Raw genomic sequence first — 18,438 nt, 5'->3', positions numbered from 1 at the left:
AGAAGAAAAAAATCAGTTATCAAAATTAAAAGAGGAAAAGAACCAAAGCAATTAGAGACCCCGTTGCTGCCCAAATGATACTTCGTAACTTGCGGGTACAATAAAAGGTAAAGACTGCTCTAGCTACCTTGAAAGGAAACGAGACACCTCTTTTCTTCTTCCAGGTATTAACCTGTTGAGCTTTCAGTAACATAAAATGCCATTCTGAATCTGGAAAGCAGCATAAATTGTCAACCCTCCATATTTATTTCCTACCAGAAGAATGCTATGTATTGTGGCTTTCATATATGAAGATGCAGCTGAGAATGGGAGTTCTGGGTCTTTTTTTGGGGGGGGGGTGGTCTGTTTATCTTAAATATACCAAGAATTTTGGAGCCAAAAGGAAGAAGTGGAGAGAAGAAACTCAGTAGGAGGTTAATGAAGAATGAATCAGTGGATGGCAAATAGACTAGAATGTTCTCATGTACCAGACAGTGTTGAAGAGTCTGTGCAGAGGTTATACCGGCGGAGGCAGATCTGGAACCTGACAGTTGGAGCAGGGGTTGGAAGATCTTTAAGATGCAGTGTCGACCCGGAGCACCGGGCTCCACCTGCAGAGCGCGCTGCCCTAAGGGAAGGCAACACTCATTACGGGAGCTGGACAGTCTTTACATTAGACGGTCCCAGCTACGCGCCGTTTGATGCATTATTTTAACCCATCTGGTCCCGTTGTGAAGCTATCACGTCAGCACTATGGCACGGCCTTACAGTATTCGCCTCGGCCATATCCTACCCGCCTTTCTCAAGGATACGGAGCCCCTCCATCAGATCTGTGAAGCACCCTGGACTCATTCCAACACAAAGTCATTTCTTGGAGTGGTTATTTTGAGAGTCGGCTAATGTTTTTTTTTTGTTTTTTTTTATTTCACTTCATTTTGAAGCTGATTCCTTACCTTGTTTCTAAATTCAGCAAGTGTGGCATGCTCAGGACTTGTCAATTCCTAGGCATTCACCCCGGTCCCTGCAGCACTGCTATGAGCAGCACGGACTCTGGTATCAGATACACCTCTCTGTTCAAATCCTAACTCCACTACTTGGGAGAACTGCTTCTTCTCTCTAAGCAGAAGTTGCCACAAGTGTAGAATGGAGATCATTACCGGCTTATAGGGCTGTGAGGATGAAAGCACAGCACCTAACCCATGGTGGTACTCAACATATATTAGCTATTGTCATCATCGTCAGTGCTGTGTTCCAAGAACAAAGTTCACATGGATATGTATAATAATATAGTAGGTTTGTTAAAAGCATTACTTTACAGTTCAATATCATTTTGGGCTACGTATTTTGACACTGGAAGATCCATAAGGTTACCTATTCTATGGCCAGCTCAATTTTTGGGTCCCAGACACCAGCACTCAAGACACACACGTTCACGGCACGTGTGTCTCTCCCTAGCCCCATCCTCCATGCAACTCTCCAGCTTGTACTGTGGCGAATCCTTCATGAGAGGCTGTCAACTAGAGGCAGTACTGCGGAGGGATTGGAAACTGTAGTTCCAAACAGCAGTTCTCAAATCATGTGTTGCCATTTTGGTTGTCATAATCACAGGGAACCGCTATTTGCGTGGGGGGCAGCAGATTCTAAATGTCTAACGTGACCACAAAAAGAACTGCTTTGTCCAAAATACTAACATGGCCCCACTGAGGACTCTTGCATAGACTTTCTCAGTTCAAAGACATCTCTGCCCAGGGTCTGCAACGTGCTACCTACTTCTTTCTCTTCACCTTTATTGGTTGAACATCTGTCACAACTAAACCTAATGACAGTTTTCAAATGGGTTGTCAGAGAGTGAGGACATGAAGAGAATCATTTAGCATTTCGCCTTCTCAGGGATGTGGAACACAGGCCGTTGCTGAGAAGGGAGAAGCTGGGGAATGCAGATGAGGTCTGGGGAGGGGTAAAGCATGGCTGCTCTACTTCCGCGTGGGGAGCTGTGCTCCCATTTCCTCCTCTTGGACTGATCTTTTTTCTTGCCTTTAATTTTCCAAGGATTGTTTCATTTACTTGCTCCCGGAGTCATGAGTTACTGAACCCCCAGGAGGAATCTTACCTGAAAAAGAGCCAATCAGGAAGAGACAGGCTTCAAAGAGAGGTCAAGGAAGTGAGGCAAGTGGCTAAAGAACACTATTTAGGCCTCTTCTTTAATTTTACAGCTGTGGAAATGGAAACCCAGAGTCCACATTTCAGTTCTAAACAGGGCCTCATATGTTGCTTTAAACAAAGGGGTTCCACACCAGGTTATTAAGTTTGGACTATTTCTGTTATATGGATAGGAAATGAAAACGTTCAGGTTTTTTCACCTCTGTCAATTTCTGATATGTAGTTCAGAGGTGTTGGTCTTACAGTGATACTCTATCACAGGCCAACAGAACCTTCTCCTGCTTAAAGATGTGCTTGAAAAGTTTTCGGGGTTAATTTAAGCAAATTTGATTAGAACACCAGTGTACTGGATTCCACAATAACAGTGACAGCTATTGCTAGAAATCATTCCCTACCCTATATCCCAAAAGTTTGGGGAGGATGGGGCATGCTGGGAACTAGTCTCCATCCAGCAACTCAGTTTTACTCGGTAGCATTTTGCAAACACTGGGATCTCTTCCCTCCTCTTCCCTTTTTCCTCTGACCAGGGAGAGTTGGACCCTGGCTATGGGTCACAGGGCTACCCTTCTAAGCAGGGCCACTGTGTACTGCACAACCCCAGGGGCTGCTCTCCACAAAGACTAAGACCGGAATGGCACCCCCCGGGGCAATGAGCCCATTGCTCAAGAACCTTAAGTCCCAATGTTTGTGTCCAACAGTGATGGGTTGTCATATTATTAGGAAGTACTACTTTCTAAGGCAGTTCTCAAATACAATGTCATGACAGCTGGGAAACCTATTATAAGTACTTTGTCACTAATATGGACATTCTGAAGACTGGGTATGAGGAACTTTTTAGATATTAGAATAGATTCAAGATTATGCCTCTAGGGGCGCCTGGGTGGCATAGCGGTTAAGCGTATGCCTTCGGCTCAGGGCGTGATCCTGGCGTTATGGGATCGAGCCCCACATCAGGCTCTTCTGCTATGAGCCTGCTTCTTCCTCTCCCACTCCCCCTGCTTGTGTTCCCTCTCTTGCTGGCTGTCTCTATCTCTGTCAAAAGAATAAATAAAATCTTTAAAAAAAAAAAAAAAAGATTATGCCTCTAATAATGTTACTCTCATTCACACTGCAACAGCTTTTTGAAGGGCCATATAGCCAGTATGCCGGGAGTGAGACATGGGATACTGCTGCACATTTATCAGGCATGTCCTGGCCGGAAAAAAACAACATGAAGACTTTTGGTCTAATATATGGTGTGCTGAAAAACTTAAAAGCTCAGGAGATGTACCCAATTAATTTGAGAAAACCCTTACAGCATCTATTCTTAAAAAAATAAGCAGTTATTGGAATTAAAAGCTCAAGTTGTAAAATGTCTTTGCCATTGACTAGCTCATTTAGCTTCAATTGTCTCTTGCAGGACGAGAGTGCTAGAGGTAGAATGATGAAAGCTCTATAGGACCAAATGATGAGAAAGCCTTTGGATATGTCAATAATTATGGTGCCAAGAGTAATTCTGAAGAACTTGGAAATTCAGCTTCTTCATAAAATAGAGTAAGACTCTGTTATTTGAACAGGAATAAAAACGTCTGCCATTTGAGATTACCTGGGTGCCAGGCACTGTACCAAGCATCAGGCTATTATTTAGTCTTTACAATTCTATGTGGCAGAAATGAGAACCACCACTTTACATATGAGAAACCAGAGGGCAGAGAGGTTAACCCAGCCATGGTGACATGCTTTCTAAGTACAACTGACTGGATGATGTCCAGGGCTCTTTCACCACAGCCAATCTGGTTCTGTGACCTGGAAAGAGCTGGTACCTCTATAACCTCTAATCACATACCAGCTTTCACTAAAAAGGACTTCAAAACCATATATACTCTTACCATGGCTACCATTTTATTTAGAATGGTATGGCAGATTATTATCAATGTTCGCTGATAACCAGAAATCATGTACTTCTAGATATAAAGGGGCTCTACTTCTCCATCCTCTTGAAGTTAATTTAATTGCAGCTGTTTCCAGGTCACTTTTACCTTTCCATGGAAATAATGGAAACCTGTGTTACTACAGAGGTTCCTCAAGATCAAAACAATCTGAGGTACGAAGCCACCTTGTGTAGGACAGCTCCCCTAGAGACTCAAGTAAACTCACGGTGGATTTTACAAGAGAAATAAACCTTTGTTATTGTAAGCCACACATTTGGAGACTATTTTTCACTGTAGTATAGCTCAGCCTATCCTGACTGACACAGTGAAGAGAATTACAAAACAGATCTAGGGCATGCTCTGATCCCCCTCAAAATTACATTAAACTTGGCTGAAACATGGTGAATAAAAACTCGAGGGCTGGACAAAGGGGAAGAGGAACTCTGTGCAGTTAAGCTTAAATAGCTCTTAGAATCAGCTGGAACAACCAAACCACCATTCTTCCCACTTTCAGAGAGCTCAGTACATCAATCAGTCCCATTATATGATTCTACTTCCTGGGTAATCAGAACATTTCTAGATGTTTCCAATAAAATAGTATGGGAACCCTGATCACTATGGTAAAGGGTCATTTTTTGGGGGCAGACTGCTGTCCTAGGTCTACTTGATAAAATTCAACTAAGCAAGACTGGCTTTATTTATTTATTTATTTTTTAAATTTGTCAGAGAGAGAGAGAACAAGCAGGGGGAGCAGCAGGCAGAGGGAGATGCAGGCCCTCCACAGAGCAAGAAGCCCAGAGGGACTCAATCCCAGGACCTTGAGATCCTGATCTGAGCCAAAGGCAGACGCTTAACTGACTGAGCCACCCAGGCATCCCAGAACTGGCTTTAGAAAGGAGATGCTGGTACCTTTCAATTTTGATTAGTCCTGCTGATATACACATGGACCTTAGATATGTTTGAACACACCATTTTATTTATTTAATATTCAATTGCATTAGGAAAGCTAACATGAATTTAAAAATCTTTCTCAGGGCGCCTGGTGGCACAGTCGGTTACGCATCTGACTCTTGGTTTCAGCTCAGGTCGTCATCTCCAGGTTGTGAGATGGAGCCCTGCGTCGGGCTCTGCACTCAGCAGGGTCTGCTTGAGATTCTCCCTCCCTCTTCCTCTGCCCCTCCTGTTTGTGCTCACTCGCTCTCTAAAATAGATTTTTTAAAAAAACCTTATTTTCTAAGTTATTAGTACATCATTTAGGTAAAGGTCTGACAAGCATCTTCACTTTCTCCTAAACCCTCATTGTATCAAACGCATATAGTCTAGAATCTACGGTAAAGTCAATTGATTTAGGAATAAAAAATGAATGTGTAACTTTGAGAAATATAATCCCTGAAGTACTCATTAAAATAACCAATTTTTATGACACTGATTAACAACAGGGCAAAATTCAAAAACAAACGCTTTCTATTAATATGAAGTAAACTGAGCAACAGGGATGACCCTGGAGCATCTTAGGGCCAGGGCCCACTCTGCTGATAAGACCGGGCCTAACAAGAACAGTTTGTAACACGCTTCCTGATTTAACGTGCTAACAGGTCAGGTTCTCAGAGGCAGTTCTAAGATAATTTAAGTCAGGCTTTGTTTTTAGCAACTCCAAAATTTAAGTATGCTTCCCTTCCCTGCTGAATAAATGGCAGTAACACTTTCCATCTCTGTCAGGCCTCTTTCTAAAAGCTTTATATTTTACTGCATTAAACACTTTATAACTGCTACCAACCAGATCACTCTTATTTTCATATTTTAACCTAATGATTCTGCTTCACTGGCATCCATACATGAGCATGTGTGTGCATGTGCCCCTCTGCCCCTCAACAAACAGGACCTACTCGTAGCTCCCATTTTATAATGCCTTTAAGGCCCAGCTGATAGACTGTCAGAGGGGAATTAAGACAGCTGATGACTCCATTACAGAAAGTACTTCTGTATGTGCATTTATTTTTATATTGTAGAGGAAGTTACAACGTCTTAAAAACAGTATATAAATGAACATAATAAGTATAAGCCATCCAGAATGAAAGAACATGTACTTAATGAAACTTATCCTTTCTGTAACACAAACACCTATATCCTAATCCTTTCTGGACCAAAGAGCAACTACACAAACACACACATACACACACACAGCAAGTACTGCTACATCAGTGGTACAAAAACACCTCCTCTGATGCAATCACTTAGGAATTGTGGGGAAAAAATAATCCTGACATCTGGATGCTGAATAAAAAAGCTGGGGGACTAAACAAACAGGCAACTCACTCTACTTTCTTTCCTGTTTCCAACTTCTAGAAATTGAAGCTTATAAAAAAAAAAAAATTGACATACACAACCCTGTAACTACTATCCCTTCAATAACTTCAGAAAGGTAGTTTCAAACAATTTTAAAGCTTGAGCTCCCTCTGAATTTCCCAAAGTGTTTCTGCACTCTTCTTCAGACAAGCCTGTTCTTCAGTGGTCAGCTTTATCTTTATAAGGTCTGCAATACCATTCTCTCCCAAGATACATGGAACACTGAGGAATACTTCTTCATTTATTCCATAGAGACCCTTAATTATGGTGGAAACTGGATGCACTCTTCTAAGATTCTTCACAATGCTTTCTGTTAAATCAGCTACAGATAGGCCAATGGCCCAAGAAGTATAACCTTTCATTTTAATAATCTTATAGGCACTAGCAATCACATCTTTGTGGACATTTTTCCACTGCTCAGGATCTTGATCAGTTCCTATATCTGAGTTCAAATCCTTCAGTGGGACACCAGCGATGTTCACTCCACTCCACACAGGAACACTCGAGTCTCCATGCTCTCCAAGGACCCACCCATGACAGCTTTCAGAGTGGATACCAAGCTTCCGCCCAATCAAGAAACGGAAACGGGCAGTGTCCAGATTACAACCACTTCCAATTACACGGTTTGGGGGAAATTCACTCAACTTCCAGGTCACATAAGTTAATATATCCACTGGATTGGAAACAACAATCAGTTTGCAGCGAGGGCTATATTGGGTAATACTGGAAATCATTAATTTAAAGATGTCCACATTTCGCTGGACTAAATTAAGGCGTGTTTCCCCTTTTTCCTGGCGTGCTCCTGCTGTGATGACCACAAGGTTGGAATTTGCAGTGACAAGGTAATCTCTGCTGGACACAATAGTTGGCATCTTCATGAAAGGGCTGCCATGTTGAAGATCCATTGTTTCACCCTTCAGTTTGTCTTCATTAACATCCACAAGGGCAAGTTCATCGGTCAAGCCCCTTAATAGGATGCTGATAGCACAGGCCATGCCCACTGATCCGGTTCCTATAATGGAGACCTTGTTGTGATGAACGGCCTCCTCGGAAGTGAAATTCTTTATAAGTTCACACTTGACGGTTGCCATCTTAGACACGGGGGTGACGGCCCATGCCCCCGTGAGCGGGAGGCCCGCCGGCCGGCGGGGACATAGCGAATTCACTCTCCCAGCGCCCACTCTCCGGCCGGCCCGCAGGACGCCCACAGCCCAGCTCATGGCGACTCACTCGAGAGGTGGAGGAAGAGAAAGGAGGGAAGCGGCACACAAGCTTTGAGGTGTGAAGGAACGCTGCGGGTGACCGTTAGACACCCGCTCCGCCTGCTACTGCAGCTGCGCAAGCCCGTGGCGGTTGGGAGGCCCCCCCAGTGCACTACTGCGGCTGCGCAAGGCCGTGGTGTCGGAGGGCCCCGCAGCCCGATACTGCGGCTGCGCGAGGCGGCCGGCGGGTGGGGCATCTCGAGGGCCCGCAGGAAGGTACCTGGGGTGGGAAAAGGGCTTCTCTAGCAAATAAATTCTGAGGTGAAAGTTTTATAAACACGAATTCTCTGCAATTTTTAACGTGTATAATGGGCCAACCCAAATCCCTGGGATTACTGATTTTCTATTTTTGCTACAGATGCCAAGTAAAAATAATCCCAATAAGTACAGATAAAAATGGGGTTAAATTTCCTGATCTGTGTCGCTGCCGGAAGAATAAGATGTGTGTGCTCTGTCTCCAAATGGCCGCCTTCACCATTTCTCTGCATCTGTAGAAGTGGGACTCCTGTTTTATCTTGTGTCCAATCTGAGAACTTTCTATTTGGAAAGGTTCCACTGCCTTTATACCAGTCACGACCATGACCCACACCTGTGGGGAAGTCGCAGCAGCTGACAAGGGGCAGTGCGCTAGCTGTCCAACAGTGAAAACTCACGGCGAGACGCTGTTACTTTTCTCATGCCAAAGGAAAGCTTGTGATTCAGAGTCCTGATTAAAAACAACTTCTTAAGTCGAAAGGTGGGGAGATAGCCTTCTATTAAAATGAAGATATATCTTAAATGTCCTTAAAATGGCAAATTTTGACCAACACACAAATCAGATAATTGATTTAAACAGTAGAACAGATACTGCCCAGTACACAACAGGGCATCAGTATATCTTGCCCTCCTCTGCATTTCTCTGGTCAATCTTATAAACTCCGTTGGAAGTTACTAAGGAGATAGCAGCTTTACATCTGATGAAATATAAATATATACCCTAATAAACCCAGTAAACTATAGAAGTCCAAATAAAAATGGCACTTTCTCTCCACTTAGAAACAGAATTCTGACCATATAATCATTCCTCAAAGTTCTCCTTTCTTTCTGAGAGAGCAATATGTTCTTCCCTAATAGGGCTCTTGGCACTCCCAGCCCCCTCCCAGTCAGAAAACAAACAAACAAAAGGATTTCAGTTTCAGAACACCATATCTTGACAAAATGAGTATTTCATATTTAGGACTTAGAAAGCTATTCTCTTTCTTTCTGCCACTGAAATGCAGTCCAGAAAAATAGGAATAATAAGTAAAGGAGTTGGTGAGGGGTAGAAAAGTGTGGCTATTATTGGGATTCCTGCAATCCTGTTTCAGCGTGACTCAGCACTCTAGCAGGGACCAGACACCCCGGTTAGAGAGTATGGGGTCACAAACTCCATGACACACAAAATGGTGAGAGCACCACATACATGAGTTCTCTCCACAATGGTGGTCAGATTTACGGTAACCATTTGTCAAATTGAAAACTGGAATTTTTTAAATGATCATCTTTATTTAATGGTGGCTAACATGTTAGAGGGATCCTTTTAAAAGACCAACTTTTGATAGTTTCTTTTACCCCAGTCATAATTGAAATGTTTTAACCTGATGCCTGTTCCCACCTTCCTCCTATAATGATTCCTTTGACCAGTCGAGTCATTTTCCAAGATAAGTGTTCTTGAGGAAGAAATTCAAGCACATAAAGACTCTTAGCTAGATGACTTCTTTCTAAAGTAATTTTCTTTCTAGAGTTTGAACCTCTTCAGGAATAAAATCTCTGACAGCTGCCTCTTCAGTTTTTCCCCTCAGCCACAACTAAACCAATTTTGAGAAAATAACACACTCCAAAATAAAAATACCTCAAACAAAGCAGCATTTTATTTACAGTAAGTCTCGAGATAAGAAGGGAAGAACTAAGAAAGACAAAGAGATGTGCATGACCTCCAGAGTAGATTTGGGTCTACTCAAAGATATGCGAAACCAAATATAGCCAGACAGCTCTCTAATAACCTGTCTTCAGTGACTCTTTATTCCTTTTGAATGGAAAACCTAACTCAAATTATTCAAAATATGGCATAATATTATAGCTAATGGCAGGATTATGCTTGATTACATCACTTAGGAGGGAGGAAGCAGGAAATGAAGAGGACCAGCAAGTCTCTGGACCAGCAGTTGTTGCAACTAAGTCATTCTATTCCTTCTGCCTAGACTCTCACCCCCAGCTCCCCTGCCCTTTTTCTATCTAGGAGTCTGGTTCAAATAATTCATCCTCTCAATCTTCTACACTCCCCCAGGCAGAAGTGACTTTTAAAACTCCTATACCACCAGTGTCTTTTGTACCTCTCTCCATTGTAGGATTTATCACACACTATTAAATGTAATTACTTATGAATTTGTCACTCCAAAGAGATCACCTTTTACTTAGAGCATGTCACCACCCTCTAGAACAGAGCTTGGTAAGTGAATTCTGTAAATATTCATGGTAGAAAAGAATGAGTATAGAATCCAGTGAAGTAAGGCTAGAGGGCTGAAAGGTGAGAGAAATGGAAAGGCACAGCTAGAGAATCCACTTGGTGCGAAAATTCTAAAGTAAGGGTTAGATAAAATGTGTAGGTGCCTGTCTGGGGTTCTTCGCAAGGCTGATGTATAAATTTCAGATAAAGATATGGATAAGCTAAAAGATTTCTTAACTGTTTTCAAAGCCAAAGCCAATACCTACCAAGTCAGAACATACAAAAAGAAAGAAATTCTACAGTGCTAGAAACACAGGAAAACAAATATTTAATGGCAGAGAGAATATATTCATCCTTTAAAAAAATGGTTTGTTCTTTGGAAAGCTTTTAAAAAATAACCACTGCACAAAACCCTTGATATGAAAAAAAAAAGAGAGAGAGAGAGAGAGAAGCTGCAATGAAAGCAGTATTAATATTATAAGCTATAAACTCACCAGCAAGTAGAGCATTATATAAACATAATTATTTTAAAAGTCTTCTTTGTGATTTAAAAATCATAAAATGCAAATTGTAGTTTTAAAACAAATTAGTGGGCTGTGATTCTGTTGCTCATATACTAAAGTCTATATAACTTTGTAATCCTTGTGTGGGGGTCTTCGCAAATACCAGCACCTTAAAGTATTTTCCTTTGTCAGTGATACTGGGAATGCTGAGGAGGGACCCAAGTAGGGCCACAAAGCTTTGTTTCCTGATAGAACAAAGGCAGACTGTCAAGTCAAAACACTGCAATCAACTTCCACTTATGGTATTCAAATATCATATCAGGAATTGGCAAGTTCATCTAATAAAGTACCCAAATCTCACTTCCGTTCTTTAAAGGAATCATCTACACGTAATTTTTGATACACTTAAAAGAGCCACGTATATTAATCATTAAAAAGGAAATATTTTAATGTAGCACAAAACATGAAAAACAAACTAAAATTCACTGGTACGTGTTTAAATATCCCAAATTGTAGCTAAAAACTGACAAAGCTTAATTTTATGGATACAGACTCTAACTGCATAGGTGTGGTTTTATTAATTCACTCCAATTACTCTCTGCAGTTGGATTAATAGAAATAATACCACAGTCCTCAATAACAGTTCTAGTCATCCAAAAAAAAAATGACATGAAGAATATGTTTGTAAATGGAAGTTACCTTCAATTTAGGTAAAAACTTAAACTTACCTAAAGGTAGAAACTTAAGTTACCTTTACAATCTCAAAACCGCCAGAACAGATTAACTCCCAGTTGGAACAGTTAAAAATTAGTTTGCCTCAAGACCCCATCTAGACAAAGAACAGAGCCAGCAGCAGGGACAGTAGGAAGAGGAAGAAGTGTTCAGTGGGGACAAAGGCTCAGAGGCTAGAAGAACATGGCCTTTCAGCAGGCGAGAACTCTGAGTGCAACAAAGAGAGAACCAGGCCGACTCTCGATCGCAGCACTGAGGACATCTGCACCAGGTCCCTCTTTGCGGGGCCTGGCCTGTGCAGTGCAAGCTCTCGAGCTGCATCCTGGCCTCTGTCCACTAGATGCCAGCACCACCCCCACAGTTATGACAACCAAAACTGTCTGCGGATGTTGCCAAATATCTTTCTTCTATGGGGAGGGGAAGTCAAAATGCCCCCATTAAGAACCAACGGGTTAAAGAATAAGTAGGGGCCAGATTACAGAGGGACCAAACCATTCCAAGGAACTTGGATTTTATTCTCAAGGGAGGAGTGAACCATTGAAAATGGCAGAAACCATGATCAGATTCCATCCAACAGGTGTTTACTGGACACATCCTCTGTGCTAGCACTGTTACAGGTGCTGAGGATACAACAATGAACAAGAAAAATGAGGTCTCCATTTTCCTAAAATTTTCATTCTTTTTGTGAGGACAGATAAAACAAGAAAATGGTCAATATAACTTCATTTTGCAACAGTGCTGTGTAAAGAAGAACAGGGGGTACTGTCAGAGAGGAAATGAGTGGCGGGAGTAAAGAGGCTACTTTATTTTATACCTGATGGTCTGGGGAAGCTTCTCTGAGGAGATGAAATGAAATTGGGTTGAAACTCGAAGTGCCAACACAGAGCCACCACTCGAAGACCCGGGAAAGGAGTCTCCCGGAAAAGCTGGAGGAAGGGCCCTCAGGAGGGAAGCCGGTGTACCACGGGGCGGGCAGCGTGGGGGTGGGGTGGGAGGGGTGATTGTGTGGTACAAGAGGAGGCCAGCGGGCAGGTGGGGCTACATCCCGCAAGACTTCTTTTTTTAAAGATTTTTTAAAGTTTTATTTATTTGACAGAGAGAGAAAGAACGAGCAGAGGGAGTGGCAGACAGAGGGGGAAGCAGGCTCCCAGCTGAGCAAGGAGCCCAATGCAGGACTCGATCCCAGGACCCTGGGATCGTGACCTGAGCTGAAGGCAGACACTTAACCGACTGAGCCACCCAGGCGTCCCCCATCCCACAAGACTTCTTCACTGGGAGCCACTGAAGAGTTTTGCAGAGGAGTGATGTGATCTGACACTTTACAGATATCTCCAGCTGCTGTGTGGAGGAAAAGTTCAGCGGAAGTCAAGGAGAGGCCAGGAAACCTTCCCTATGCTAGGCAAAAGGTGAATGGTGGTGGAGGAGAGGAAAGGAGCCAGGCTGTGTTTAGCAGCACAGCCAACGAGCGGGACCTGCCCATAGATGACATGAAGGGAAGGAAGGGAAATGAGAGAAGCCAAGATGAGTCTCTGCTGGGTTTTTGGCTTGAACTGAGGGGATGGGAGTGATGCTGACTGAAATGGGAAAGAAGAGGGGAGGAGCAAGCCAGGAGGAGAGGTGGTGAGGAAACCGAGGGTTCCGATAAGACACAGGTTGCTGGCGTGCCTCTGGGACACACAGCTGATGATGTACAACATGCAGCTTCAGGGCAAATCCGACATCAGATTGTACGGATTGTTTTAAAATGCCGAGGACTATAATTGAGAGGACTGAGGGTCTGAACACAGGCAGAGAACACAAGAATGCAAATATGAAGCCAGTGGATAGCCCCATGTTTAGAGGTCTGCCAGGGAGGAGCCAGCAAAGATGTGCAAAAATGGCCAGTGAGGTCAAAGGTGTCTCAGAGGCCTAAAGACAGTGTTTCGCGGAGGACAGAATGCTCAACTGTGTCAAATGTTGCTGAGAGGTCAAGTAATAGGGTGATGGAGAGAAGACCTGGGTGTGGCAACACGGAGGACACTGGGGACACTGACCAGCAGCTTCTGCTGCAGCTGGGAAAGCAGCTGCACTGAGGAAAGAAAGGGGAGGAAGTGCAGGCAGTGACCACGGCAGCTCTTTCCGGAAATCTGTTCTAGGAAAGGGAAGGCAATGAGTGCGCTGATGGTTGCAGCAAGACGAGGAACATCAAGAGAGAATCTGCAGAGGCGGGAGGAACTGGAATGTGTCTGTACATGCTGCAGCGGATGGAAAACTGACGATTAGCAAAGGCTGAGGTCAATTCTGGGAGCAAGGTTCTTTGGCAGATGGCCGTGGTGGGCCTTTGGGAGCAGCATGGCCACCTTGCCCATGGTGACATGAAAAAAGGCAGAGTGAGTGGTACAGATGCAGAGAGAAGTCTGGGGAAGATGAAGGCCAGAGCCCTCTTGCAAAGTGTGCAGCTAGGACTATGGAGAGGCCAGTGGGAGGCAGGGAGAGCAGAGATCCGTCGTGACAATCTTGGGGCAGGGAGACACCTCCAACTCCAACGACAGTGGGAGTGTGGGAGAAGCAAGACTTGGTGAGTGATTAGATACAGTGGCAAGAAAATGTCATGAACAGAATCCAGAATCCACAGTCTTTCGGGGCAGCTCTGTGGATGATGCTGTCGTTCACCGTGAGCACTCCAGGAGTAGGATGCAGGGTGGGGATGGGGTGAGGGGCAGGAAATAACAGTTCAGGTGGGAACACACATGATGCCTGCAGGACATCCAAGCATCAGTGTCCAGGCAAGTGGGTCTATGGGCAAGGAGCTCAGAGGTCAACTAGAGACACAGACTTGGCAGCCCTCTGTGTGTGGATGAAGCCACCGGGGCAGATGGACCCTGTGAAGGAGAAAATTTAAGGGCAAAGCAAGGAACCTAGCATAAGATGTATAAAATAAGACAGCAGCATTTCAGAAGTAAATGCGATAGTGGGAAGGAAAAAATAAGAGCCAAACTAGGATTGAGAAAAATTACAGAAAGAATAAAGAACTATTAAAGGCCAGAATCCATTAGCCCAAGAGGCAAACAATAACTGATATATCTGAGCCATCAAAAAATAGTGAAATCATGTTCAGTAAAGTCTACATTGTGGAAAGATACACAGCACATTAAAAAAAAAGATTTCTTGGGGCGCCTGGGTGGCACAGCGGTTAAGCGTCTGCCTTCGGCTCAGGGCGTGATCCCGGGGTTCTGGGATCGAGCCCCACGTCAGGCTCTTCCGCTATGAGCCTGCTTCTTCCTCTCCCACTCCCCCTGCTTGTGTTCCGTCTCTCGCTGGCTGTCTCTCTCTGTCGAATAAATAAATAAAAAATCTTAAAAAAAAAAAAAAGATTTCTTAAAATTGTTAGAAATTATTTCAGTCAGGAAAATTCAGTTTGAGAATATACTGGTAAATGAATAATAATATATATAAATATATCAACATAGACACATAAAAATTTTTTTATAGATTCTTAGATATTTCTAAGTGACCAACCAATAATAGATACCTTTTACATCTAAGCATAGGGGGAAGCATAGGCTATCAGGTCTTCACTCCACAGTGCTTTATTTAGAGAGACCTGCTCATGTGAGTCCAATTTTCTATGCTCTGTGTTAGAAATAAGGACAAAGAAAAAGGAAACCCAAATGAAATCAAGGATACTTTTCCTCCAGTGGAATAAGGCTGGGAACATTCCTGAGGTGATTAAGCCTGATCTGTGTCAGGCTTTGGAACAAGAAGGCTTTCATGGCAGAGCTTATCTTTTCTAGTAATTGTTGCACATTCCCACTTAATAAAATGCTTGGGGCCCTATTTTACTTATAAAAGGAAACTGGTGGGTTTTTAGAAGAAATATTTTGGCACTATGCCAAAAAAGCTGATTTTTTTTTTTCCAGCCCCTTGGCTTAGGCCAAAACACCCCCCCGCCAGAAAACAAAATACAACATTAGTCATTATCTCCCATTTTAAACTGAGCAAGGGCCTATGATTCTGTCTGTCATGACATCGCTCTTCCACATTACATAGAGTGCCTCTTACCACCAGCTGCCTCACCCATTAGAGCTGCGGTGATTGGGAAGTAAGGATTATAGAGATGTTCCTGTCACCTCAGACCTAAATTTAAGTGATGCACAGTGCCACTTCCAATTAATTTAAAAATGATTCCAGGAATATATTCCTCAATGCTTACGCTGTTTGAAGGCCCTCAGCTTGACAGAACTATCTGTGCAAGATCATTATGACTCTGTGTTCTGGGCATTCTCGTAAGTACTATCAGGAAGTGGAAGTGAAGCTGGGTCTGCTGACGTTATGGTAATCTGAGTAAGGAACTGAAGTTTGCTTCCTGGGGACAGACACTGGTAGAGGTGTTTGGAAGCTCTCAAATTAGATTAGGCAAGGACGCAAAAGGGACATATTTTCAGTCGATTTTCAGACTTCCCCTGCAGATCCCTCAGAAGTGGCTACCATTAAACAATTTGCCAGGAGACGGATTTGTTTTTAACCTTTGACTGAAACCAAAGAAAAGTACAAAGCATACAGTCAATTTCCTTCTTAGAAATCTTAGATGTTAAAAACTTCTAAGCTTTTTCATAGTTTTACTTACATATGTGGTTCTAGCATTCACTATAGTGTTGCTTCATTTGAGACGAATAACTTAAAAATGGCGTAGGAATAAACATATTTAATACAACATCTACTAGATGTTGAAATTAGCAAAAAGTCAAAAGAAAGATATTTTACTGTAATTAGCAAAAGTCCTCAGAGCTGGTCATAAGGTCATTAAGAAATGAGCGTAAACATTAACATAAAAAGTATACTTAGTAGGAGCTACCAAAAAAGCGCCGGAAAAAATACATTTTATTAGAATGAATCCAATATTGTCCTAGAGGAAAGATATAATATTACTTCTCTTAAAGAATATTTCTTTTTTTTTTTTTTTTTTTTAAAGATTTTATTTATTTATTTGACAGAGAGAGAGAGACAGCCAGTGAGAGAGGGAACACAGGCAGGGGGAGTGGGAGAGGAAGAAGCAGGCTCCCATCGGAGGAGCCCGATGTGGGGCTCGATCCCAGAACCCTGGGATCACGCCCTGAGCCAAAGGCAGACACTTAACGACTGAGCCACCCAGGCGCCCCTTAAAGAATATTTCTTAGAATAGGAAAGACAAATACCAATTTTTGGAGAAATATTTAAGAGGTGTTTTATTTACATGTTTTACTTTTTTTTTTTTTAAAGATTTTATTTATTTGACAGAGAGAGACAGCCAGTGAGAGAGGGAACACAAGCAGGGGGAGTGGGAGAGGGAGAAGCAGGCTCCCAGCGGAGGAGGCCTGATGCGGGGCTCGATCCCAGAATACCGGGATCACGCCCTGAGCCGAAGGCAGACGCTTAACGACTGAGCCACCCAGGCACCCCTACGTTTTTTTTTAAGGAAAAGGAAGCCTGGGATCTTGAGAAAGAAGCAACCTGTATCAGCAGATCAGGAGGCAACACAGGGACTGGAGAGATGTGTAAGGCTTTAATCACAGATTATTTGCATAAAAGCCTTCAGAGCAGCAGGGACTTCAGAGAGAGGCAGTAAAGGAAGACAGAGATTATTTTCCGTCTATCAGATTGGCAAACATTTCAAAGTAACAGAAACCACTAATGGCAAGGGTGCTAGGAAACCTGTATGCACTGTCAATATCTTCTAAATGTATAAACTTTGTACTTAACAATGGATATCAAAAACATTTTTTAAATGCCTCTGGATTCAATAACATCATCTGTCTTTAGGACAAATTTCCTGACCAAGAAAAGTACAAAAAGATGCATGCCTACAGAGGTTCAATATGGGGCTTAATAGTGAAAAATTACAATCTAAATGCTACTGGCAGGAGACTGATTAAGTAAATTATAATATAATGGAGCACCATGTAGCCATTAAAAGTGATGGAGATTTATACAGTCTACTATGCAAAGACGGTCTTGTGGCTGTTCAGTGAAAAAAGGTTCCAGAATAGAACAGTAAAACATTTATATACAATTATATGAATAGGCTTACAGAAGTCTGAAGGGATGTTTTTATTGTAATAAGTGATTACAACTCAGTAAGATTTCTGGTGGTTTTTGTTTCCCTTTTTGTACTTTTCTACACTCTTTTTTTTTCACAATGAGTACATAATTTTACAAAAGAAACACCAAGTCATCTTTGTTTTAAAAAAGATAGGTCCTAAACACATTTTTCTTTAAAAGTAAGCAATATATGTAAATAAAAACAAATACCTCTTCCTACATGGTAAAAAACAAACTAAACTAAAAATTCCCTTTATTTACAAATTAATTTTAAATTTAAGTCTCTGGACGATTTAAAGTATTTCACAAGAACTAAAAATGTTTTCATTCATGGTTTTATTGCTATTGAGATTTAAGCTCCTCTGAGGGCAACAACTGTAAATTATCTGTGAATTCTAACTACACCAGGTATCATGAGCATATTAAATACAAGGCGCAGTAAATGTTAGCAATGGTCATTCTGATCGGTACTCTGAGACAGCCTCAACCTCCAACAAATGTTGAACGAGATGAGTCCACAGGCGTAAAAAGCCCTAAAGCTCCCCCAGTCACATCAATCAGGAATTATTTATACATCCAACATTTTTCCTTCTAAGGGGAGGAAAAAAGGCAAAATAGTCTAACCATAAATACGCTCATCTTTTCAGAAATCCTTTCAAGTATCAATACTTAACATAAACAAGAAAAGGTACAAAAGTTAAGTCTTTGTACTTGAGTAACATGTAAATAATTGTAAGTGGCATGGTGCTTTTTTTTTTTTTTTAAAGATTTTATTTATTTATTTGACAGAGATAGAGACAGCCAGTGAGAGAGGGAACACAAGCAGGGGGAGCGGGAGAGGAAGAAGCAGGCTCATAGCGGAGGAGCCTGATGTGGGGCTTGATCCCATAACGCCGGGATCACGCCCTGAGCCGAAGGCAGACGCTTAACCGCTGTGCCACCCAGGCGCCCCTACATGGTGCTTTTTTTTTAAAGATTTATTTATTTGAGAGAGAGAGAGTGAGTGAAAGAGAGCACAAGTGGGG

The 18,438-nt window shown here is 42.4% G+C and overlaps 2 protein-coding genes across 2 annotated transcripts in view; both read right to left on the bottom strand.

Annotated features, from left to right (window-relative positions):
• The window catches only part of TMEM242 (transmembrane protein 242), a 31,727-nt gene that overhangs the window by 3,029 nt on the left and 10,260 nt on the right, over positions 1-18,438 (bottom strand). The gene's annotated exons all lie outside the window — the stretch shown is intronic.
• On the bottom strand, positions 4-16,095 carry LOC113259593 (L-lactate dehydrogenase A-like 6A). Its single transcript, XM_026505126.4, has one exon. The coding sequence runs from the start codon at positions 7,613-7,615 to the stop codon at positions 6,488-6,490; it is 1,128 nt and encodes a 375-aa protein (XP_026360911.1). The 5' UTR covers positions 7,616-16,095; the 3' UTR covers positions 4-6,487.

This window comes from Ursus arctos, unplaced genomic scaffold (genome assembly GCF_023065955.2).
Source record: "Ursus arctos isolate Adak ecotype North America unplaced genomic scaffold, UrsArc2.0 scaffold_13, whole genome shotgun sequence".
Classification (NCBI taxonomy): Eukaryota; Metazoa; Chordata; class Mammalia; order Carnivora; family Ursidae; genus Ursus; species Ursus arctos.
This window is presented reverse-complemented; position numbering and strand designations above follow the sequence as displayed.